The 23,559-nt window shown below is 54.2% G+C and overlaps 1 protein-coding gene across 10 annotated transcripts in view; it reads left to right on the forward strand.

Annotated features, from left to right (window-relative positions):
• The window catches only part of Cux1 (cut like homeobox 1), a 257,137-nt gene that overhangs the window by 51,470 nt on the left and 182,108 nt on the right, over nt 1–23,559 (forward strand). For all 10 annotated transcript variants that reach the window (XM_070033571.1, XM_070033572.1, XM_070033573.1 and 7 more), the window contains exon 2: nt 9,317–9,427. In XM_070033571.1, coding sequence (XP_069889672.1) covers nt 9,317–9,427 — 111 coding nt within the window. The remainder of the gene's footprint in view (nt 1–9,316; nt 9,428–23,559) is intronic.

Below are 23,559 nucleotides of genomic sequence, written 5' to 3' on the forward strand. Positions count from 1 at the left end.
GAGAGCTTTTTGGAGTTTTTATTTGCTAATTAAAATGTGAGAAGGGAATGTAGCCACAGGTAGAGTTCTGTGCAAGCCACAGCTGTGATTTTAAAAAAGCCCCAAATCTTACTGCTCCAAAATGAAGTTATTAGCACCTCACCTCTAGTTGCGAATGCTTTAACTCTGTGGGCTATCTCTGAAGCTCCCGCTCCCCGCCCCGTACCCAGAAAGGGCTAAGCGAGGAGCAGCTCATCCTCAGAGCGCACTTGCATATCCCACCATTTCTGGGCAACTTTTTTTTTTTTTTTTAAACTTGGTAAGAGTTTGTCTCATTCTTAGCCTTTTTCGTTTTGACAGGTCCTGGGGCTTGAACTCAGCCTTGTGCTTTTGTTCTGCTCTTTCTTGCTGGTAGTTTGGTGCTCTGACATTTGAGCCATACCTTCAGCCTGGCCTTTTCTGGTTATTTTAGAGATGGAGTCTCCTAGACTTTTCTTCCTGGGCTGGCTTCAAACCATGATGCTCCAATCTCAGTCCCGAGTTATTAGGATTACATGGTAGACCACCAGTGCCCAGCTCTCTCTCTCTCTCTCTCTCTCTCTCTCTCTCTCTCTCTCTCTCTCTCTCTCTCTCTCTCTCTCTCTCTCTCTCTCTCTGTTTATTTATTTATTTTGTCTTTTCTTTTTTGGTACTGGGAATCGAACCTGGGACCTTGCACTTGCTAGGCACAAGCACTTTGCCACTGAGGTACATCCCAGCACTTTATATATTTTTTGAAATAGGATTTCTCTATGTAGCCCAGGATGGCTTTAAACTCAGCACTTCTGCTTCAGCATTCAGAGGGCTGGAATTACAGGGGTGTCTTACCACACCTGGCCACTTACTTTTCATGTCATGCGGGTTTTCAGCAGCTCTGGGAGTGAAGGCAGGGGAGATTATTTTACTGCTGGCCCGGGGAGTGAGGCCTAGTGACTTGTCACCAGGAAGAATCAAATCCACAGGGAGCTTGGGCCACCCCAGCCCTTTCTAGACACCCCAAGAGCTTCCTAGACTTCACTGATGCCCAGGGTGGGGCAAGCAAGCCTAGCTCCTCAGGAATGGGGGAAATATACAGGAATACCAAGTTCCAAGTCTTCTGTCCTTTGCACAGTTTATCCTGAGTCTCAGAAGGGAAGCCAGCCAGATCCCATGTTCCAAGTGGCCCCAGAGCACTTCTGCCCAGGTGCACACTCATTTCGAGACCTGCCTGGCCCCCCAGTTTGTAGCTGGCCCTCCTGGCAGTCTCCCATGGCTGGGGCTTCCTCTGCTGAGCACTAGAGCTGCGGGCTGGCTCTGCCACCGGCGCTTTCCCACAGAAGCGCAGGGAACCTTTGCCAGAGTGGCTGGTGCCCTAACAAATTGATTCCTGCCAAACAATGGAGATAAATATTTTCAACAGACAGAAATTTTGGCTCCTAACGTGCTCAAATTAAAGGCTTATTTCTGAAACAAATACTTAGAGGAAAATATTTTCACCAGCGCCGACAAGAGCAGGGCCATTCCTGTTGGCAGTGCATCATTATTTTGAGATCAGAACACAATGGCTCCCTCTTTGGCCTCATCTTTTTTTTCCCTCTGATGACCTGACCCCCCAGCTCTGGAAAGAGGAGGGGGCATTTGGCTGGGGTGTTTGGCTGGGGCGTGGGGAAGGGACGCAGCATGGTTTCCTGCCGAGGGCCCAGGGTGATTTGGGCAGAGTGAGAGCCTGATTTTCAGAACCCGCTTCAGGCTGGCGGGCTCGGTGGACTAGCACTATCCACCCACCCACGCTCCAGGCTGGTGGGACGTGCATCAGACAGGGCTGCCACGAGCCACCCGTGACTGCTGACCATTGAAGTGTAGCTACTTTGACCCTCAAATCCATGGGTTCTCCCTGAGTTACCGTTTGATAGCAAGGGACCCCATCTAGACCTCATTCCGTTGACTCGATGGCTGGGGTCCCACCTGCTGGTTATCAGGCAATCCATCCGTCTCCCCCATTCATTCAGGATCATCTGAGCTTGCGCTGAGGTCCAGCGTCTGCCCAGCCACAGCAGAGCCAGTCATCGGGCTGGGCAGCAGAGGGGAGGGGACGTCTCAGCTCTCAGCCCTCCCCTGCACCAACTCTGATAGACATTCTCAACTTGTAACAAGTTCCCTTTGGTCTGTCTCCCCCTCCCCCTTTTAAATTTTATTTATGTATGTGGCACAGAGGAATCGAACCCAGGGCCTCACGCGAGGCAAGCACTCCACCACTAAGCCACATTCCTAGCCTTGCTTTTGTATTTGTTGTTGTTTTTTATGATCAGGTCTTGTCGCATGGCCCAGGCTGTTGTGGAATTCCCCATCTTCCTGCCTCGGTTTCCCTCCTGCTTGCAGGTATTACAGGTGTGCAACCCACAGTTGACTTACTCTTGGTCTTCATGTTGAGTAAAGCGCATACTGTGTTAACCATCTCTTTGTACACAGAATTTGTCTGAGGGTCTACTGAGTGTAAATAATAATAATAACAACAATAATAAAAACCAGGAAGCTGGGCTGGGAAGGTGGCTCAGTGGTAGAGTACTTGCCTTGCATGCAGGAGACCCTGGGTTTGATTCCTCAGCACCACATAAGCAGAAAAAGCCAGAAGTGGCACTGTGGCTCAAGTGATAGAGCATAAGCCTTGAGCTGAAGAGCTCAGGGACAGCATCCAGGCTCAGAGTTCAGGCCCCACAACCAACAAAACAAAAACAACAACAACAAAAACAAACCCCCCAAACCAGGAAGCTGCCAGAAGCTAGTGGCTCACACCTATAATCCTAGTAACTCAGGAGGCTTGAGATCTGAGGATTGCAGTTCAAAGCCAGCCTGAGCAGGAAAGTCCCATGAAACTTATCTCCAACTAGGCAGAAGTGGAGTTGGGGCTCAAGTGGCAGAGCCCCAGCCTTGGGCAGAAAAAGCTGAAGGACGGCACTCAGGCCCCGAGTTCAAGGCTCAGGACCGGCCTAGCAGCCTTAAGGTCGAGGGAGCAGGTGAGATAGGTTGGGGCCTTATTTCCTTGTTCCCAGGCACTTAGGGAGTGGCTGCCAACATTGGATCAACCGCAGCAGCCCCTCCCTCCGTCTCCTAGGATGATTCTGTGCTCTGCGTAGGGGTGCTACTGGGGGCAGACATATGGGCCAAGTCAAGGGTGTCCCCATTTTGGACCTGGAGCAAGACAACTTGGGAGAGAGCAGTGGGGGCCCCAGGCAGGCGGGGTCCACCAACATGGGGCGCCCACCAGATGGATCTGGGGGGCCAGCCAGGGGAAGAGGGGCCCATGGCAGCTTGGAGAAGGGGCAGGTCTGAGCCCTGCGGTACGCAGGACCCAGGGCGTGTGAGGCCGAGGACAGCTTGTGAAGCAGGAGTTTTTCTACTTGGGAAGATGAGAGATTTTGTACCGTCCAGTTTAGCTACAGACCCCAGTCACCCCCGCTCTCCCGGAGAGGGGGGCTGTCCCCTCCTGGCCCCCCTCCTGGCCCTGGCTCTGCTGCCTGCACCCTCCCCACCCTCCCTATCCTCCCTACCCTCCCAATCGATGGACTCCTTCATTATGCAGCCCCGCGACGCCGTCTCTCACGTCTCGCTGCTCAAATGCGAGTCTGGCAAGTCTGCTGCGGAGCGCCAGGCTTGTTGGCTGCATCTGGCATTTTTGTCTTTGCAGGGTGGGTTCTGACGGGGTGGAAAAAAAAAAAAAAGGCTCCGTGCACTCTTGAGATGTCTCCTTCCCCCAGCGGTTCACAAAGGAGCTGCTGTGGAAAGCAGGACTCAGCTCTTCACGGTGGGTCTGATCTGATTTGATTTTCTGATTCGGTACCTCAGTAACAGGGTCCCACATCAAAGTTGTACATGAGCACGCATGTGTGTGTGAGAGAGATGCTGAGCTTGCCCCACACCTGTCCTCTCCCCCCTCCCGTCTCCTCCCCACCCCTCTCCATGTCCCAGCCAGTGTCACTGCCCTGGCAGTGTAGCCTTGGCTGGGGCAGCTGTGTCCAGTATTTCTTGCTGAACTTGTGGGATTTAGAACCAAGAAACAGTCCATGTCAGACACACGAGTGCCTTCAGAACTGAAGAGGAGAATGGGCTCTCTGTGGAGGGCAAGGTGGGGTGTCTGGGGAGAGAGACGCGGCCACTCGTGCCTGGGAGTTCTTGTAGCAGTCGGTCTGCCCTGTGATTTTCCCCAAATCCCTGCTGGACTTCACCTTCCTGCCCTTCCTGCTTCCTGGGCCACAAGGACCCATGTGCTTTGCTATCTGCAGGCCTCTGAGATGAAACCTCCATGAACGAGCCTCCTGGGGTTTTCAGACAGTTCTCCACACCCCAGGCCTCAGGGCCTGGCTGCCACCCTTCTTGCAGTGTCTCTTTCTGATTTGGGCCTGGAGCTGCTCTCCTGAGTGAACCCCACGCGTGTCTCCTGCGTGTCTGTCATCATGGGCGTGTATTTGCCTCCCTCTTGAGCTTAGTATTTTATTTGCCAAATTCTCACTGCCTTACTGTGACTTGCCCAGCTCTCTGGAGGGCTGGGGTCCCACAGTGAGCAAAACACTAGAATTTGGGGAAGGAGGGACTGGGGGAGAGCCAGGAGCCAGGGTGGGGAGACGGGTCCCTGAAGTGGAGTCCTGTGAGCTCCTACCTTGAATTAAGGAGGATTCGAAAAGAGAGCACCCTGCTTGACTTGCTGATGTCAGCCCCGGCTGCTGTCCCCCCTCATCCAGGGCTCCCCAGGGAGGAGAAGACACACCCACCCTTGGCTATGGCTTGGAAGGGGGCCCAGGAGAGAAAGAGTCATGAGATGTGTCAGCTCCCTGGGCCTGCTGCGCCGAAGGGCTGACGTGTGTACACTTAAGGCGTTCCATGCAACTGGTCACTGTTAGACTTTAGATTGAAATTTCTCTCCTTGCACCCACAATTTATTTTTGAGACGGAGACTCACTATGCACCCAGGCTTTGAACTGGTGACGCTCTACCTGAGCCCCTTAGTGCTGGGATGACAGGCATGTTCCACTATGTGCAGCTCCGGTTTCTTTTACATAGGCATGCAGTTCCACAGTAGCTTTTCTTTGCTCATTTTGAATACATCTTCAGTCCTTGGCCAAGACAGAATCCCAACGGATCTGTCAGGATGGAGTGAAGCACCTCAGAACTGGGTACCTGCAGGAGACTGGCCAGATCCACAGGGAGGAGGCCCACAGGAAGGGCGGGCTTGCTGTGGGTGGAGTAGGAAGGCTGGGGAGCACAACACAGCCCACACCTGGCATTGCAGGGCATGAGTGCTGGTCCTGGCCATGTGTGCCATCAGCGCCATGTGTGTCCCCAGTGTCCATGCGTGCCCTCAGTGTCCACACATGCTGTCAGTGTTCACATGTGCCGTCAGTGCCCGCGCGTGCCGTCAGTGTTGATGTGTGCCCTACTAAGGGCTCACATGTGCTCTTGGTGCCTATGCACACCATCAGTGCCCACACATGCTGTCAGTGCCCACATATGCCCTTAGTGCCCACGTGTGCCCTTGGTGCCCGTGGGCACAACTCTCAGTCTCCATGTATGTTCTCAGTGCCCACACATGCCCCACACGTGCTGTCAGTATTCATGTGTGCTCTTAGTCGTCCACATGTGCCCGCGGTGCCCACAGTCTCCACACATGCCCTCAGTGCCCATGTGTGCTGTCAGCAACACACCCAGCTCTTTCGGCTTTGTGAGAGTGCTAGGTTCTGAGTTTGGTTGTTGCCAGCCCTGCCAACTTTCCGTGCCTTGGACTCTGGGCTCCAGGCCTCCCTGCCCTTCCATGGCAGGGTTGTGGCTGGGCTTTGGCTGGGCTGGGTGGCAGCTTCCCTGTCGGGCCGGCTGTGCCACTGCCCGGCCAGGCTCCCCTCCTGCAGCCAGAGGGCAGCTCATGCACTAGAAACAGCTGTTTTGACAATCTGGTCTTGAACTCCGCAGTTCAAGCAGTCTTCCTGCTTCAGCCTCCTGCATAGCTGGGATTATGGCTGAGACTGTTCAGTTGTTCCAAATCAATCAGCCAAAGATACTTGTGCAAACCAGGGCCCTTCCTGCCACAAATCTGATGCTGGCCGGTTGACAGATTGGCAATCTCTCATGTGCTCCAGTTGTTTCATTCAGTGCTGTTTTGGCTGTACTACATCTTGATGTACGTGTATGGCCTGGTGGGAGGTGTTTTGTTTTGCTTCACAGCTGGGTGTTGGTGACTTGTGCCTGTCATCCTAGCTACTTGGGAAGCTGCAGTCAGGGGGATCAATGTTGCAGGCCAGGCGGACATCTGTGAGGCTGTCTCAGTGAAAGAGACTGAGGTGTGTGTGTGTAGTACACGTGTGCATGTGCATGTGTGCATCTATCACCATAGACAAAAAACAACTAGCTCAGGAGAGAGCTGGAGGCAAGGCTTAGTGTACAGCACCAGTCTAGAAAGTGTGAGGGCCTGAGTTCAAACCCTAGTACAACTATACAAAGAATTTTTCTTTTTTAAACCATTGGTAGCCATACAGGATGGCTGCATCAGGTATGCAGGCTGGTCATGGAGGTGCAGGCTGGGTATGGGGGTGTTTCTAGTGGTTTGATGCCTTATAGATGTAGGTCTCTGTGCTCCTGTTTCCGTGAGACCCATGACTCCCAGGCTGAGGGTTCTGTAGTCTGGGCCTCCACCTTCAGCCCTCCTTGACACACTGGATTGCCTTGTTAATGTGTTGTTAGAGTTGACCCTTTGAGTATAGGCGGGCTCAGTGGATATTAAACAGTATTTAGTATTAGTATTGAATGGCTGTCTCCTCCTTTTGCTTTGTCTTTACACCCCAGAGAACATGCATCCTTCTCTCCTTCCAGAGGATCTAGTAGTGGTGTTTCCGTGTGCGCGCGCGCGCGCGCGTGTGTGTGTGAGTGAGAGAGAGAGAGAGAGAGAGAGAGGAGAGAGAGAGAGAGAGAGAGAAAGGGACCTGATCAAACATTGAGCCTCAAATCTGACTGGCCCCATCTGGGCTGGTGGGAGCTCCACTCTCTCCTCGCTGTGCCAATCTGTTTCCGTGGTGGCGGGTGGTGACACTGTGCTAAAGCTCCATGGGCTCCCAGCGTGGGCCTGCATATGTCTGCCGGTGTGGGGAGGGGTGTGGCATGGGCCCCCCTAGAGCCTCTGACTGCCGGCGGCGGCGGGTGACCCCGGGGACATGGGCTTTGCAGCCTGCCTTCAGTGGGCTGATCTCCACCCAGCCACCTGCCTGTCCCAGACTCCCTGGCCTGGCTGCCCAGGGAGGGGCCTGAGAGCCAGAGGAGCAGATCGGGGGGCTACGGGCAGGGGTGGAGCATGCACTTGCAGTGCCCCCAAGAAATTTTCCTCTATTCTTTCCCCGCTAGGAGGGAAGGCCGGGACCCCACAAGTTACCCCTGAACTCCAGCATCCAGCACTGGCATGGAGCCAGCAACTGTCTTTGGGCCGGGGGTGGGGGGGTGGGTTCCGTGCTGCGGTGGCCGCAGGGTCCCCTTCGAGAGCAGCCGGAGTGCGCAGTGTTTTTCTCTAAGTTTTCTTGTCTGTGTGTGATTGGAATGCAAAACAACTTTTTTTCGTCTCTGTCATATTTCAATATTGGCTTTTTTCCCCCTTCTCGAAGCCTCCTTTTATAACTTCTGCTGCGGCTTAAATATAGCCGTCCAAGCCCTCCTCCTTACCAGATTGTTTATATTTTTGAAAGCCTTCTGCTTATCTGTGGCTGCGCCTCTTCCCTCTCCTTCCCACTCCGCCACATTGCCCGTGGTTGCTCTTTTCCCCTGCCTTCCCTTCCCCGGGACGCGTTTCAAATGTGGTCTGTCAAAATGGCCCGTGTTTCCCTCTCCTCTGCAGTAGCTCGACATCTGTTCTTGAACGCTAGCCCACAGCATTCTTTTGGACTCATTTGCCCAGGATTTGCTTTAGTGCCAGAAACAGAGAAACAGTAGAGGAGAGTGAGGTGGAGGTCTCCCTCCCCTCCTCTGTCCCATCCCCACCCCCTCCCACCCCAACCTGTCTGCTTTCTGGGTGTTTGATCCAGATCTGTCATCCCGTTGTCTGGCCATGCTCCATCCCATCTTGGTACTCAGTGAGGTGTTGCCCAGGTTGGCTTTGGGGGCTGCTTGGTGTTTTCCAGGGAGCATCAGCAGGGAGCAGGGTGGTGGGGAGAGGCCAGTGAGTGGCCGGTGTCGTGGCCAGTGGTGGTTATTTGGCCTGACTGGGCTGTCAGCCTGGGGCCTGCTGAGGTCCTTGCTCCCTCGGTTGCGGGCTCTGGGCTATGGGTCTGACCATAGAGAGAGCCAGAAGAGCAGTGTCCTGGCGTGGCTCAGGAAGATAATAGTGGTTGTGGGGTTTGTTGCTGTGTGTGTGTGTGTGTGTGTGCGCGCGCGCGCGCGTGCATGTGTGTGTGTTTGGTGGCCACAGCCGCATGTCCGTGTGGTTGTGGGGTTTGTTGCTGTGTGTGTGTGTGTGTGTGTGTGTGTGTGTGTGTGTGTGTGTGTGTGTGTGTGTGTGTGTGTGTGTGTGTGTGTGTGTGTGTGTGTGTGTGTGTGTGTGTGTGTGTGTGTGTGTGTGTGTGTGTGTGTGTGTGCCATAGCCGCATGTCCGTGCTCCTACCATGAGCTGGGAACACCATCTGGACCCATATGGCACAGGCTACTTTGGAATGGCTCCCCAAGGCCAGGGAGGCAGTTGGTATGCAGAGCCCAGCCCAGAGCTCTGCACCCCGGCTGGCCTCTCCTGGGGGCTCCTGGGGCTCCCTAGAGCCCTGCACTCTGGCCATCCCCTCCAGGGGCTCTCCAGAGCCCTACACCCCAGCCAGCCTTTCCTGGGGCTCCCGGGGCTCCTTAGAACCCCAAGGCACCAATGGGCAACTCACTTGGGGAAAGTTCACAAGACAAGCAGTTATTCTTGGGATCTTTTAAAGGTTACTCTCGAAAACAGATTGCAGGTACCGGTCACGAGCAGGCCCCTGTGTGGGGCAAGAGCTGCAGAGAGGAGTTTGTGAATGGGAGGATTCCTGACACTGGGCATGGCCCCAGGCCTGAGGGAAACCCAGGCTGCTAGGCTTGGGCTGCTGGAAGGGTGCTGCTGAGAACGGACCTCTGGGGCCCTGGTGGGGACGATGACCCCTGGGGTGTGGGCTGGGAGCTTTCTCTACACATGCTGTGCTTAAAATGGATCAGGTGTGTGGTGTGGCCAGCCTGTGCCTGGGGGATGGGTGTGGGGTACCCTGGCGTCACCCCCAACCTTCCTCTGCTTATGAGGAAGCCTGGTTATGACCCTGCTCTTCTGCTTGTGTCTCAACAGAGAGAACTCGATGCCACCGCGACAGTATTGGCAAACCGGCAAGATGAGAGTGAGCAGTCCCGAAAGCGGCTTATCGAACAGAGCCGGGAATTCAAGAAGAACACTCCAGAGGTGAGGGGGGCCCGGGGACCCCCAGCGCGATCAGAACATAGGCCTAAGTGGTCCCTTGGTGACGAGACCAGCAAGAGGCTCGCTGCCCGCCCATCCTGTGCCATCCCCTGTACTGCCCTGTACACTGTACGGCTACATGTGCCCTGGTGGCGCCCACGGGGCTGACGAGCCCCGTCTCAGCATGTGCAGGTGTGGGGCTGAGCCCGCCGTGGCCATGGACGGGGACAGGTCAGGCTCTTAAACCCCTCCCAACCCCTGGCCTGTGTCAGGTGTCCTGCCAGCGAAGTCTCTTGTGGGGCTGTGGGCCCTGGGTGGCCTCACTGGTGCCAGGCAGCCTAGTCTGAGGGCTGCGGATGTCTAAGCGTGGCATCATGCCGATATTTCTTGCGAAGCTGACATTTCATCTGGGATGGCCTTTGAAATGGCCTGTGTTTCTTGAAATACGTTGGAAAGGGCATTGGGAATGCGCTTTTCACAGGTGGCAGGGCTTTCCTGTCTGTACATATTGGGGACACCGCCCCAAGTGTCCCAGTCAGTTCCCCAGGTTCCTCCTCTCCCCTGGGTCCCTGCGGGGACTCTCAGGACCAGAAGCAAGCCAAGGTACCCAGATGTGCAGTTGCTCTCTGGAGGCCAAGGTGGGCGGCCTGGGCCCCCACCACGCCACCTGTTCCCTCCACTGGGTGTGAGCAGGTGGCAGCTATTGCAGGCTTCTGACTCTTCCTTGGGCTACATGCTCTGCCAGGTGGATAGAGAAGCAGGTCTGGAAACAAAGCTGCTTGTGGGAGCGAAGGCTGAGAAGCCGGTGTCCCATGAGGTGGTGTGGCTGTGGAGGACACGCGGTCTTGAATCGCTTTGGAAATCACATAAACCTTCAGTGAACAACTTCTGGGGGAGGGCCTCTGGGGGAGGGCCTCAGCAGGAGATGCCTCTCACCTGCTGCTGCCCCATCCTGGTGTGTGGCAGGGTCACAGGTACTTGGCTCTGAGGAGATGGGGGTGCTAGTGTCCATGCTGAGGTTTCTCATGAGTAACCAGAGCAGAAAGGCTGGGTGCTCAACACCAAATCCCTCCTTCTACTTGCCTCCTACCTCAGGCTACCTGGAGGGGCCAGATCCTTGACTCAGTTTCCCCAGGCTGAACCCTTTCAGGTCTTTCCTGGGACCACCCCAGAAGCTGGCTATCCCCCCATCCTGTGTCCTCACAGTCCAGGATTTTCCACTGGAGCTCAGAGGTGCCACCTGTCATGCTGGTAGGGTTGGAGCAAGGCAGGGAGGCTGGCTGAGGCCGGGGTCCTGGCTCCTGGGGTCCATCAGACTGAGGGCTTCAGAGTTCCCCCAGTGGAATCAGAGTGGGCCTGGTGCTGTGGGGGCTGGAGGTAGCCTGTGGCTGTGTGAAGGTCAGGCCAGTCACCAGAGGAGCCCAGCCTTGCCTCTGAGCATTTGCTCTGAGTGCCATGTGCCACTTCTTACCAGAACACATGCCGACTTTGTCTTCCATGGCCAGTGGGGCCAGAGTCTGGAAGAGGTGGAAGGTGGCGTGTGCGTCTGGCCAGCCACCACCAGTGACCCAGGCTGGTGCCTCTTGCTGGCCACCGCAGCAAGGAGAGGTGTTGTGCAAGCAGCGAGGGCAGTGACTGGCAACTCCTGTGTTTTCCTCTCAGGGCCATCCTGGGGGGTAGGGGGGCGGCGGGGAAGGGACCCATAGAACCCCAGGGGTCCCGGCTCACTGTATCACTAGCCACAACCTTCTGCCTGAAAATATTGAGGCCCCTTAAGGCCACTGTGGGGTGGGGGTGGGCAGCCATGCCCCAAGGTGCTCTGAGGTACAGAGGAGGCCCCAGTGGGACGTGTGTGTTGGGCGTGGGTGGCTGTGGTCATGCACGTGGCATTTCAGGCACATGCCGGGCACGTTGTATGGGGTCCCAGTCTAAAGCCAGGATAACTTTCAGCCTTGGTCGGGTCCTGTGATTATCCCACTAGGCTGTTGACCACACAAGAAACAGGCTGCCAGTCTGTGCAGGTTGCATGTGTGGCTCAGGTCCTGGGGGACAAAGTGGGATGGCTGAGTGAGGAGGGGCCTGGGAAGGCTAGAAAGGAGCAGTGTTGCCGAGGTGCCATGTGGCTGGGGTGCCACGTGACTGGCCAGAGCTCTGACAGGTATGAGGAGCCACAGGACCAAGAGGGAATGCTGAGATGGATGGAACCTTGACATTTTCTTGTTTAGAATGAAATGTGTTGTTGTTTATTGAGGCAGAGTCTTATTATGTGGACTGGCCTTCAACTCACATCCTCCTGACTCAGCCTTCAGGAGTTGCTTATATCTTTTAAAATCTGCATATTAAAGGTAATTTGAAGGAGAATGCAATTACTTGGCAGAGTACATTTTCTTGGACTCCAAAGTTTTTGAAAGAACAAGGCTTTTTAAAGGTTCTGGTTCAGTATCCCTTCTGGGTTGGACCCATGTTCCCTTGGGCACCATGACAGGCATTTCTCAGGTGCACCACTGTCCTCACCCCATGCTGTAGCCAGCTCCATGCATCCTTAGGCAGAGAGAAAAACCAGAACAAAGACGGGCAGTTGCACTAACCAGAGGCAGCAGGCATGTGGTCACGGAAAAGTGTATGGAACACCTTCCAGGTGCAGACAGTTTGGCCCTGGGGAGAAAGTTCTGCCCATCCTAGAAGTTCCTTACCTCTCACCAGGAATGGCGGGGCTGGAGTGGCACAGCTGGTACTGCTTACCGCTGTCATTTCTACAGAGCCCTCACAGACGGCCAGAACCCCCAGAACAGGCCCAGACCCCCTGTGTGAACTGGGGTTTGAGTGCAGGGCCTTGATCTTTCTAGGCTGGCATGATACTGCTGAGCTAGGCCCCCCCAGCCCAGGATTTTGCTGGTTATTCTGGGGAGAAGACCTCACTTTCCTCCTGGTGCATGCCTGGTGTTGGGCTTCTCCACAGTGGTTAGCTCCACGGTTGTTAGCTTCCTCTGCTGAGCTGGAGCCCTGCGGCTTTTCTGCCCGAGCTGGTGTGGTCCTAAGGTCATCCCAATCTCAGCCTCCCATGTAGTTTGGGATGATAGGTGTGTGCCACTGCACCAAGCTATGGGTGGCAGAAGGAATCTCTAGAACTTCTGTTCCCTGGTCTGGCCTCAAACTGTGATCCTCCACTTTCTCAGCCCCAGGAGTCGCTTAGATTACCTGTGTTAGCCATCAGTGTTGGGACTTTTTTTCTTTTCTTTTTTGTTAAGTAGTGTGTGCAGAGGGGTCCAGTTCTGTAAGTCAGGTGATGAGTACAGTGCATCTTGGTCAGTCCACCCCTTCCTTTGTTCTCCCCCATCTCTCTCTGCCCCATCCTTAAGTTACACAGTTCATTTCTTATGTACGTTGAATGTAACAACTGCATTTTCTCACCCTTCCCCCCTTCAGTTCTGTGCCCCCATCCAAAAACATGTTTCTGCTTCTTGGGATTTGTCTTGATACATGATACATGATCCCTTGATTGAGCACACCCACCTTTCGTCAGCTTGTACATGCACCCGTGCGTGGAGTCCTACATATGTCACCATACGTATGTGTGTCTTAGATCTAGAAACACATGTGCTGTTGGTCTCTTGGAGCCTAGCTTACCTCACTTCCTGTGACTCGTTCTAGATCTGTGTGTGTGTGTGTGTGTGTGTGTGTGTGTGTGAGAGAGAGAGAGAGAGAGAGAGAGAGAGAGAGAGAGAGAGAGAGAGAGAGAGATTGTGGAGCTTGAACTCTGAGCCTGAACACTGTCCCTAAGAGCTTCAACTCAAGGTGAGCGCTCTACCACTTGAGCCACAGCGCCACTTCTGGTGTTCTGGTGATTAATTGGAGATAAGAGTCTTGCAGACTTTCCTTGCCTGAGCTGGCTTTGAACTGCAATCTTTAGATTTCAGCCTCTTGAGTAGCTACAATTTCAGGCCTGTAATTTTCTTTTTTAATGCCATGCTGGGGATGGAACCCAGGGCCTTGTAGATTCAAGGCAAGTACTCTGCCACAGAGCCACATCCCAGCTCGTGTTTTATGAGCCAGGGTCTCACCACACAGCCCAGGCTGCCTTGGCACCCGGTGTTGACGAGCTGGCACCCCCCCTTCTTCCATCGCCAAGGAGATGGGAAGCTGTGGTGTTAGGAGCTGTTGGAGGACTGCCTGTGGGCTGTGACCTCCTGTCCCCAGTGTCACTCACCTGCATTCCCCTCAGGCGTCTTCTGTCTTAGTTGACCATTTGGGAACGCTATTCAAGTTTTTTTTTTTTTTTTTTTTTTGTTCTTGTAAAACGTTGCTTTTTGGCCTTGAAAAATAATATGCTTTTGATCTCTTAATGTGAACACCGCAGACTTTTTCTCATAAAAACTGTTTGAGCCAGTCTCTGATGGTTCACGCCTGTAATCCTAGCTACGCAGGAGGCTGAGATCTGAGAATCATGATTTAAAGCCAGCCCTGGCAGGAAAGTCTGTGAGACACTTAACTGCAAAACTGTAAGTGGCACTGTGGCTCAAAGAGGTAGAGTGCTAGCCTTGAGCAAAAGAGCTCAGGGACAGCACCCAGGCCCCAAGTTCAAGCCCCATGACTGACTAAAAAGAAAAAAGAATTATTTTGAGCTAAGGGATTAAACATTGTTTTTTTCCTTGAAAAGCTGAGGCTGGAACCCAAGGTCTCATGTAGGCGAGGTCAGCGCTCCGGCTGCTCAGCCGTGCTCTCGAGCCCCCAGCCTCTGGTCCCGTCTGGCTGGGAACCTGGCTTTCTGGACACTGCTCTCCATTTCTGCTTTCTCACCCGGTGCCTCATGTGCCCAGGTGCGAGGGTCAAGCTGAAGGAGGAGGCAGGGTGCCAGGACTCCTGGCTGGTGCACAGGCATGCCAAGGCCTGACCCCTGGGCAGAGACAGCTGTCCTGGCCACGGGGCTGGGTAGAGGGACAGGGCCACCCCTGGTGTGACAAGAAGCTTTGGGGAAGGGGGGTGAGTGTCTGTGCTGGACAGCAGGTTTCCTGCTGGGCCGGGCAGTAGCAGCTTTCTGGAGCCTGCTGATGAGAGAGAGAGAGAGAGAGAGAGAGAGAGAGAGAGAGAGAGAGAGAGAGAGAGAGAGAGAGAGAGAGAGAGAGAGAGAGAGAGAGAGAGAGTGTGTGTGTGTGTGTGTGTGTGTGTGTGGCCACAAGCCTGGAGAGAGTGTGTGTGTGTGTGTGTGTGTGTGTGTGTGTGTGTGTGTGTGTGTGTGGCCACAAGCCTGGCTCTCTCACAGTTGCTTCCCTTTGCTTCTCCCCCGCCCCCTTGGCTCTTGATTCCCTGGAGTGTGATTCCAGTGTCCCTTCCCGTCCCCTGCTGCCTGGGCTGCAGGTGTGTGGATGCTGAGCCCCTGCCCTCAGCTCCCACCCCGAGACAGCCGTCAGCACATGTGGGGTGGCCACCCCGGGGGCTTTGGGGGTACACTGTTGCCCTTGCAGGCAGCTCGAGGCTGTGGCGGGTCAGGCTGGGATGCATCGCCTCGTGGTGGCTGCCCACCCAGGGGCCTTGTTTCAGGGCTGTGCTGTGTGTGTCCTGCGCACCAGCCACAGAGTGGCTTCTAGGAGGAGCCTGGGCCTGCATTCCCTTGTGTTCTGCCCTGCCGGGTGAGGGCACGTCCTCCACGGAGGAAGAACAGGGAACTGCTGTCTCTGGGCACGCCCAGCCACACGAGCGTGTCCAGTTGTGACCCAGATTGTTCTGTCTGTCTGTCTGTCTGGAAGGCCTCCTCAGCCTGGCTTCCGTTTCCCCTGCCCGGGAGCACATGGCTTCCTCCAGGACACAGCTGGCCTGCTGGACCATCTTCCCTGCTGGGTTTCGCCGTCACAGTTGCTGCTCACCGGAGCCCAGGTCCCAATGGCACCTCGCCTGCTGCTGGCACCACTGTCTGTGTTCTGCACTTGCTCTGCCCAGCTTGTGACCCTTATCACCTTCCTGGATCCCCTACGGCCAGCTCCCTGGTGGCTAGGCCTGGGCCTGCCCCCTTCCTGCCTGGCTTGCCCCGGGCAGTGGGCTGCAGCCCCCATGGCCCTGGCGCCGGGTTGGGTATGCCCGCTTTGTGACAGGAAGCACTTCATTCCCATAATATAGCGATGATTATTACATTACAACTTTGTTGTGTTTTGTTGGTTGTACAGGCCTTGAGCTTGGCCTTGGCACTGCCAGGTAGCCTCTCCTACCACCTGAACAGGCCTTTCAGCTTTGGTTATTTTTCAGATCTGGTCTTGGAACCACAGTCTTCTCTGTTCCAACTGCCATGTAGCTAGGATTACAGGCATGAGCCATTCCATCTGGCCTGTTTCCCAAATGCCTGGGTCACACCTGCCCCTTTCACTTTGGGCCTGTTAGATTCCCCTCCCCTTCTCTTCCTTGTCTTCCCCTTCCCTTTTGTACCAGTTCTGGAGCTTGAGTTCAAAGCCTAGGCGCTGTCTCTTAACTCTTTCGCTCAAGGCTGGCATTCCACCATTTGAGCCATAGCTCCACTTCGGGCTTTTTTGATAGTCAATTGGAGATAAGAGTCTCACAGACTTTCCTTCCCGAGCTGGCTTTGAATTGTGACCCTCACATCTCAACCTCCTAAGTAGCTAGGATTACAGGTGTGAACACTGGCATCCTCTCTCAGCCTGTTGGCTTTTTGGGCAGCACGGGTGCAGGTGGGGCCTGGGGTGTGTGGAGTTGGGGATGGGGGTTGCATTGCCTTGGAGTGCAGTGCTACACTGATATCTTCTTGGCTCCCCTGGATGGGTGCAGGAGGGCCCCGGGCTCTTGGTGCAGCGGAATGGAGTATTCTGAGGTCAGATGGCAGTGCCAGCCCTTGTGGCCTCATTTGCAGGGGGTGGGGAGAACAGGAAGCAGCAGGGAGTTGGGGGTGGGCTGTCTCCGAGTCAGGAGAGGGACTGGGGGAGGGGGGGCTGAATACCCAGCCGTGGCCCCTCCTCCGCTGCCCCTCCTCCGCAACCTTTTATAGCCACTGCAGAAGTGAGTCAGCCTGGAAAAAGGGAGTCACTGACGCACAGCGGCCACTCCAGTGTGGCACGTCGCTGCCCAGCTGGCCAAGGCCTGAGGAGCGGGGCAGGCACTCAGCCAGGGTGGTGTGATGGCCACCGTGGTGTGGCCTGGGGCCTCTGCCAGACTGCCTGGCCCCAATGCCTTGTAAGCACTCAGTGTGCAGACATCAGTGTGTGAGAGTGTGTGTCTGTGTATGTATTTCTATCTGGTATGTGTGTGTGTGTGTGTGTGTGTGCGTGCGTGCGTGCGTGCGTGCGTGCATGCATGCATGCGCATGCATGCGTCTGCACATGGGCCCGCTGCCCGAGTCCCTGCAGCCCATGTGACCCGGGTTGCCCCGGTTTCGCTTTCATTTGGTTCTCAGCCACTCCGAGGTTCTCGGAGGCAGTGCCTCTGTGAGTGGATGGAAGGCAGGGGAGACCTGTGCCCAGCCCGCTCCTAGCAGGGCCATGCAGGGGGTGGGGGCCCAACACCCTCTGCACTGTGTGCTCCTGGGACCAAGCCCAAACACCTTGTCATGAAAGGAGCATTCCTGTAGGAATCTGTGCTTCCTGAAGCACAAGTTTTAAAATGGTAATTGTACCAGATTCATTTCTCAAATAGGCATTGTGTGTGTGTGTGTGTGTGTGCGCGCGCGCGTGCAGATCACTGGGGTGCTGAAACTCAGGGCCTGGGCACTGTCCCTGAGCCTTTTCACCTTTTTCTTTTTGGGGCTTAATTGGAGATGAGAGTCTCATAGACTTTCTTTCCTGCCTTTTAACCTCAGTCCTCAGATCTCAGCCTCCTGAGTAGTTAGGCTTACAGGTGTGAGCACTGGTGCCTGGCATTAAATTGTATTTGTTGCTCCATTTTTATTTAATTTCTTCATACAGAGTGGCTGCTGTTTTTTTTTTTTTTTTAAGTAAAAGAATGAGAGAATTGCCTCTTGTTGGCAGTTGCTCAGAAAGTTAAATGTGGAGGCAGCCGGTGGCCCTGCAAATTGTGCTCCTCAGTGTATTTCCAGAAAACTGAGAACACGTCACAGAAACATGTGCACCAATGGTCACAGCCTGGTCCACAACAGCCAGGAGTGGAGGCAGTTCACAAATCCTCCCATAGGTGAATTCATAAGCAAGCGATGAGGTGGCCGTAAAAGGGAAGGAAGTATTTGATTCACAGCATGACATATGAACATGGTTGACATGTACAAACTTTATGTGAAGTGAGAGGGACCAGAATAAATGATTCCTTATCTGTGGAACCCGTTCTGTTTCACATGATTCCATTTCAAGATAGACACCAGTGTCTCATGCCTGTAATTCTAGCTACTCAGGAGGCTGAGATCTGAGGATTGTGGTTTGAAGCCAGCCTGCGCAGGAATGTCCGTGACCTCTAACCTCCAATGAACCACCAGAAAACCAGAAGTGGGGCTGTGGCTCAAAGTAGTAGCGTACTAGCCTTGAGCAGAAAAGCTTAGGGACAGTGCCCAGACACTGAGTTCAAGCCCCACAACTGACCCCCCCCCCAAAAAAAAGAGGCAAATTTGTTAACAGAAAGTAGATAGATGGGGTGGGGTTGGGAGGGGGGCTGAGGATTCACATCAGGCTCTTACCTGGACATTTTTTCCCTTGTCACTTTCATTGTCCTAGGGAGGGAGGATTCACTTTTCAGGTTTCACAAGGAGCCTTGGCTCGGTAGGCTCAGACAGAGCATCCTATGGGGAGCAGCTCACCTCAGGGCAGACCAGAAGCGGGCCCAGGAACAGCTAGGGACCAGGAGCTCCCCCCCCCCATCCCAAGCGCCTGGGGCCCCCAGTACTGTATCACCAGCGCCAGTGAGGATCAGCAGTGTTTAGCACATGGTCTGTTGGGATGGTCACATATTCAACCCATAACAAGTGATAAGAATGTTCTAGACAGAGGTGGTGGCGATTGCGGTGTGAGTTTTGGTACGTGCTCAACACCACAGAGCTGAGCAGGTTTCGCGGCATTTGAAGTCACATGTCAACAAGGCTGTTCCTACTTATTTTCTTGTAAATCCCTCTGGCTGGGGCCACTGGGGACCCCTAAACAGCTTCTTAGGTTCTGTTATTTTCTCTCCTTCTCCCCCAAATGCCCCTCCTTGTGTTGCTTTTCAAGTGGCAGCTTCATGGATAGAAAGGCAGTAGATGTTCCACAAAAATAGAAAGCTCAGATACCAACTTGGTATTTAATTCTCTCAGAGCCACACACTGCTGGTTATAATACAATAAGACTTTAACTAGAGCAAGTTTAAAAATTAACAGTCAACTTGTGACTGTTACCAATTAAACGTGGGAAGCCTGGCTGTCAAGCTAGGAAGTTCTTTTCCTTGCCCTCTTGGCCCATGGTGGCCCTGTGGTGAGTGAGTGTCCTAGGAACCCAGCTCAGCCGGCCTCAGCAGCGTGGTGCCCCCACATTCCAGAAAGACCCTGCAGCAGGCCAGGGCGGGCTCTGCGGCGGCCCGGCTGGCAGTGGATCGTGCCACCCTGGCAGGTGTCAGCCAGGTCCTGGCCACACCGCTCAGCATCCCCTTGGCCTCTGGACCCTCAGGCTCAGCCTTCCCCTGGCGAATGGCCGCCTCCTTGGAAGGGCCTGGGAGTGAATGTCCCAGCCTGGGCTGGTGGCCAGGAGAGGCTAAGGGGCCCCGAACAAGGCTCTAGCTTTTCTGAGGCTGTGATCTCTCACCTTATAAATAAGAGACTTGCTCAGAATGAGTATTCCTTGCCCCACAGGCTTGGAATGAAGTATTTCTTTTGGCAGTACTGAGGACTGAACCCAGGGCCTCATGTTTTCTGCACATTTGTTCCTGAGACAGGGCCTCACCAACCTGTTCCCCTGTTGACCTTCATCCTCTTATCTCCAGCTGTCAAGTAGCTGTGATTACAGGCATGGGCTATCACACCCTGCTAATAAGAAAGGGAGGCCAGTTGTAACCGCAGGTTCTCACACTTATATTTATCGTGAATAGCTGGAACTCTTTCTTTCTTTTCTTTCTTTCTTTTTTTTTTTTTTTTTGGGTCGGGTCATGGGCCTGAACTCTGGGCCTGGGCGCTGTCCCTTAGCTCTTCAGCTCAAGGCTAGCGTTCTACCACTTGAGCCACAGTACGACTTCTGGCTTTTTTTCTGCTTATGTGGTGCTGAGGAATCGAACCCAGGGCCTCATGCGTGCAAGGCAAGTGCTCTACCACTGAGCTACCTTCCTAGCCCAGCTGGAACTCTTTTTTCTTTTCTTTTTTTTTTGGGTCCGGTCGTGGGGCCTGAACTCTGGGCCTGTGTGCTGTCCCTCAGCTCTTCAGCTCAAGGCTAGCGCTCTACCACTTGAGCCACAGCGCCACTTCTGGCTTTTTTCATTTTGCTTATGTGGTGCTGAGGAATCGAACCCAGGGCCTCAGGCATGCAAGGCAAGCGCTCTACCACTGAGCCACCTTCCCAGCCCCCCAGCTGGAACTCTTAAGTTGGGGGCAGACCAAGACCCTCAGCTTGCTGTCCCAGCCATCTCTGGGTTAGCTAGTTGGTGCATGGGGATTGAGTCCAGGGTCTCACACCCTGAAGATTTCTGCTGTTTGAGTCACACCCAGCTCTTTTGTCTTTATTTTGTTTTGTGGTTAGGATCTTGCCAGAGTGGCCTTGAACTTGTGGTTCTGGGTTCTGCCGTCTCCACCTCTTGAGTATCTGGGATTATAGGTGTGTACCACCCTGTCAAGCTGGATTGGGAGTAGGCTTTTGTCAGTGGAGCATCTCAAATCCTAAATCCCAAATGCTCCAAAATCTAGAACTTGTTCAGCATCTTGCTATGCGCAGATCATTCCAGAGTGGAGCAGCTTGGGTTGGGGATTCTCAGCTTCTGACCCATGTCTTGGTAGTACAGGCTGGAAGAATGTACCTGTACAATAGGTGCTTGCTCCCTCGCTCCTTCCCTCTCTCCTTTTAGTAGTGCAAGGGCTTTCCAAGGTGAGAGTCTGAATCAGGCTTTGAATCTAAGAATGAAAAACAGGTATTTAGCTAGGGACCAGTGGTCACACCTGTAATCCTAGCTACTCAGGAGTCTGATCTGAGGATTGTGTTCTGAGCCAGTCTGGGCAGGAAAGTCCATGAGATTCTTATCTCCAATAAACCACCAAAAAAAAAAAAAAAAAAAGCCAGAAGTGGAGCAGTGGCTCAAGAGGTAGAGCACCAGCCTTGAGCAAAAAGGCTAAGGGAGAGTTCAAGTCCCTGTACTGGTGTGTACTCCTCAGTGGGAACTTTGAGGCGGCTGTGGATGAGTTTGGGTGGGTTACTTGGTGCCCACCCTCCAGGTTTCTGGATCTTGGCTCCCAGCACATGGTGTGCTGCCTGTGGATGTCAGACCCTGGCTCTCCTTGCTGTGACCCTGGGGTCTGGAAGCCTCTCCCACTTGTGAGTGCTCTGCTCCAGGAGAGTTCATAGGAATGGAGGGGGAGTTTATCTTCCTGTGGGTGCCTGTCCTATGTCAGAGCTGCCTGAGGCTTCATCCCTGGGAGTGGCCCCCACAATGCTGAGGGTCCCACTCTTCCCCAGCCAAAAGCTGGGAAGCGTATGCTGCTCTCCCTCCCTCCCTCCCTCCCTCCCTCCCTCCCTCCCTCCCTCCCTCCCTTCCTCCCTTCCTCTCTCCCTTCCTCCCTTCCTTCCTCCCTCCCTCCCTTCCTTCCTTCCTTCCTTCCTTCCTTCCTTCCTTCCTTCCTTCCTTCCTTCCTTCCTTCCTTCCTTCCTTCCCTCCTTTCCCTCCCTCCCTCCCTCCTTCCCTTCCTGTGCCGGCACTACTTCCTCTGGGCTATTTTAGGTATCAGAGCTGCCCTGGGCCCTGTGGCTGTCAGGGGAAGGGGCTGTTGTTAGGGCCCTGGAGCCATGGGTTTGGTGGGGACCTGGCTGAGCCTCTTGTGTTCCCATCCAAGCAGTGGGAGCAGGGCTGGGGTCCGGATGTGGCAGAGGAATGCTGTGGAATTTCCAGAATGATCTGGAAAGTTGTGGGAGCCCCCATCAATGAATGGCGCACAGTGTGTGCATCACTGGAGTCGCCTGCTGTGAAAGAAGTGTGAGCAGATTTCAAAGCTGAATATGCACTCTGAAATTAAGGGGTGAACCTCAAAGTATAGACTAGACCCTGGTTTCTGCTGCAGCCCGAAATAGATTCGGGGAGAGAAAAATCTTCCTCATCCTTCTTCCGCATCCCAGGAGCTGCTTACCGTGTGGGCCCACTTGTCCCCCAGAGCTGCCGCTTGTCCCCATGGTGCAGTGTGGCACGCTAGGGCTGACTGGGCGTGGGAGGGATCAGCCAGCCCACTTGTCAGGAGCCACCATCATGGGGCTGTTGTGGAAGGTCTGACTGCTCAGTGGAATGCCACAGGCGTGGCCAGTGTGGTGGTGAACCATTGCTTGTGGATGTTTATTACAGGCGAATACCATGCTAACTGCAGGAACTCGTTCCCTGTTCTCTAGGTCACTGCAGGAATGGCTGGTCATGTTGATTGGGCCCTGGCCACTTGCTGGTCACGATTTCCCCAGGGGCCAGCTCTGGAGACTGAAGTCAAGTCTCACCCACTGAACTGTAAATGCTGCCTCTCCTCTTGGTTTTAAGAAGTGCCCTTTTGCATGCTGCTTTGAAGCTGCACCATCGTGTAAAGGGCTTTATAGCGAGGTGTAAGTGGCTCAGGCCTGTAATCCTAGCTACTGAGGAGGCGGAGATCTGAGAATAGAAGTTCAAAGCCTGAGCAAAGAAGTCTGTAAGTAAGACTCATCCAATTACCCAGCAAGAGCTGGAAGTAGAGCTATGGCTCAAGTGGTAGAGTGCCTTGAGCAAAAAAGCCCAGGCTCTGAGTTCAAGCTCCAGCATGGGACCAGAAAGAGGGGTACATCTTTTGCGGTACCTAGCATTGGCTGACATAGCATAGCCTGAGAGCCCTTATTTAACCTAGAGGATTTGTTTCAGATCGAAGTCCAGGACTTTGATTTCACCTTCCACTTGAAGATCAGCTCAGTTAAGACGAGTTCTAGTGAGTTAGGCTGTCTTGGGTTTTCTTTTTGTGGGCCCAGGGCCAGATGGGGCATTGGTTATCCACCCGTGCTGGCTCTTAATCTTCACTTGCTAATGCGAGTTAAGTTGACAAGGGGGCAGCTCAGGCAGTTTCGCTGTGTGATAATTTCCTTCGAGGCCTGCACTCTGGTGGGAAGATGCTGTGGTCTGCAGGTTCACCCTGCAGGTTTGGGGTCTTACGTCGTCCAGTCCTGATGTCACTTCTGAGCTCTGTGTGTGACCCCACATGAGTGGTGATCACCCCCTTCCCCCCCAGGACCTGTGAGTGTCCAGCCCCCTTTTCCCAGCAGGCTGCTCTCTACCTCCTAGCTCTCTGGAACCACGCTCTGTGCTGTAGCCCCGCTCTGTGCTGTAGCCCCGCTCTGTGCTGTAGCCCCGCTCTGTCACTGGTTCTCTGCTGTTTTCCCATCTGTCACTGACTGGCCCTGGGGTGTGAGGGGGAGAGATCCTCTCCTCCTTGCCCATCAGTGTCACCCCACCAATGGGCACTTGGTTCTCCCACAGAACCACGAATCTCTGGATTTCCCCCTACTTTGGTGTTGAGGGTCGAGTCCAGGGCCCGCACACTGCACTCGGCCCCAACCCTGACATACTTATTTCTTACATAGTATTTGGGAATGAATCTTTATTACAATTTTGGGGGACCTGCATTTCAATGGAATATGTTCAGTCTTATTCTTGGGGTGAATCTTGTTCCATGCCTGGCTTGGGGGATCCTTGGAAACATACACGGATTTCCCTTGTTGTGTTTCACCATGAGGACACAGCACAGCCAGAACTGAAGGATTGATCATTTTAGTCTGGAGCCGGGCATAAAAATAAACCCGAGTCTGTTATCATAGGTGGCTGTGATTAAGCCAGGGCGGAAGGTCGGCTCCGGGCCTCCTCAACTGACAGCCGCCTCCGAAGATGAAGTGCCGCTCCATCGCTGGCCCCAGCCATCAGTAGTGGAGGGCCATTACTGTCCACTGGATGTTTGGTTTGTCTGAAATATGGGGCTGGCCGCAGCCTGTTTCCCTGGGGTCAGGTGCGTTCACACAATCAGAACTGCCAGGAAA

The sequence above is a fragment of the Dipodomys merriami genome, unplaced genomic scaffold (assembly GCF_024711535.1).
Source record: "Dipodomys merriami isolate MVZ:Mamm:240054 unplaced genomic scaffold, mDipMer1.0.p SCAF_22, whole genome shotgun sequence".
Classification (NCBI taxonomy): domain Eukaryota; kingdom Metazoa; phylum Chordata; class Mammalia; order Rodentia; family Heteromyidae; genus Dipodomys; species Dipodomys merriami.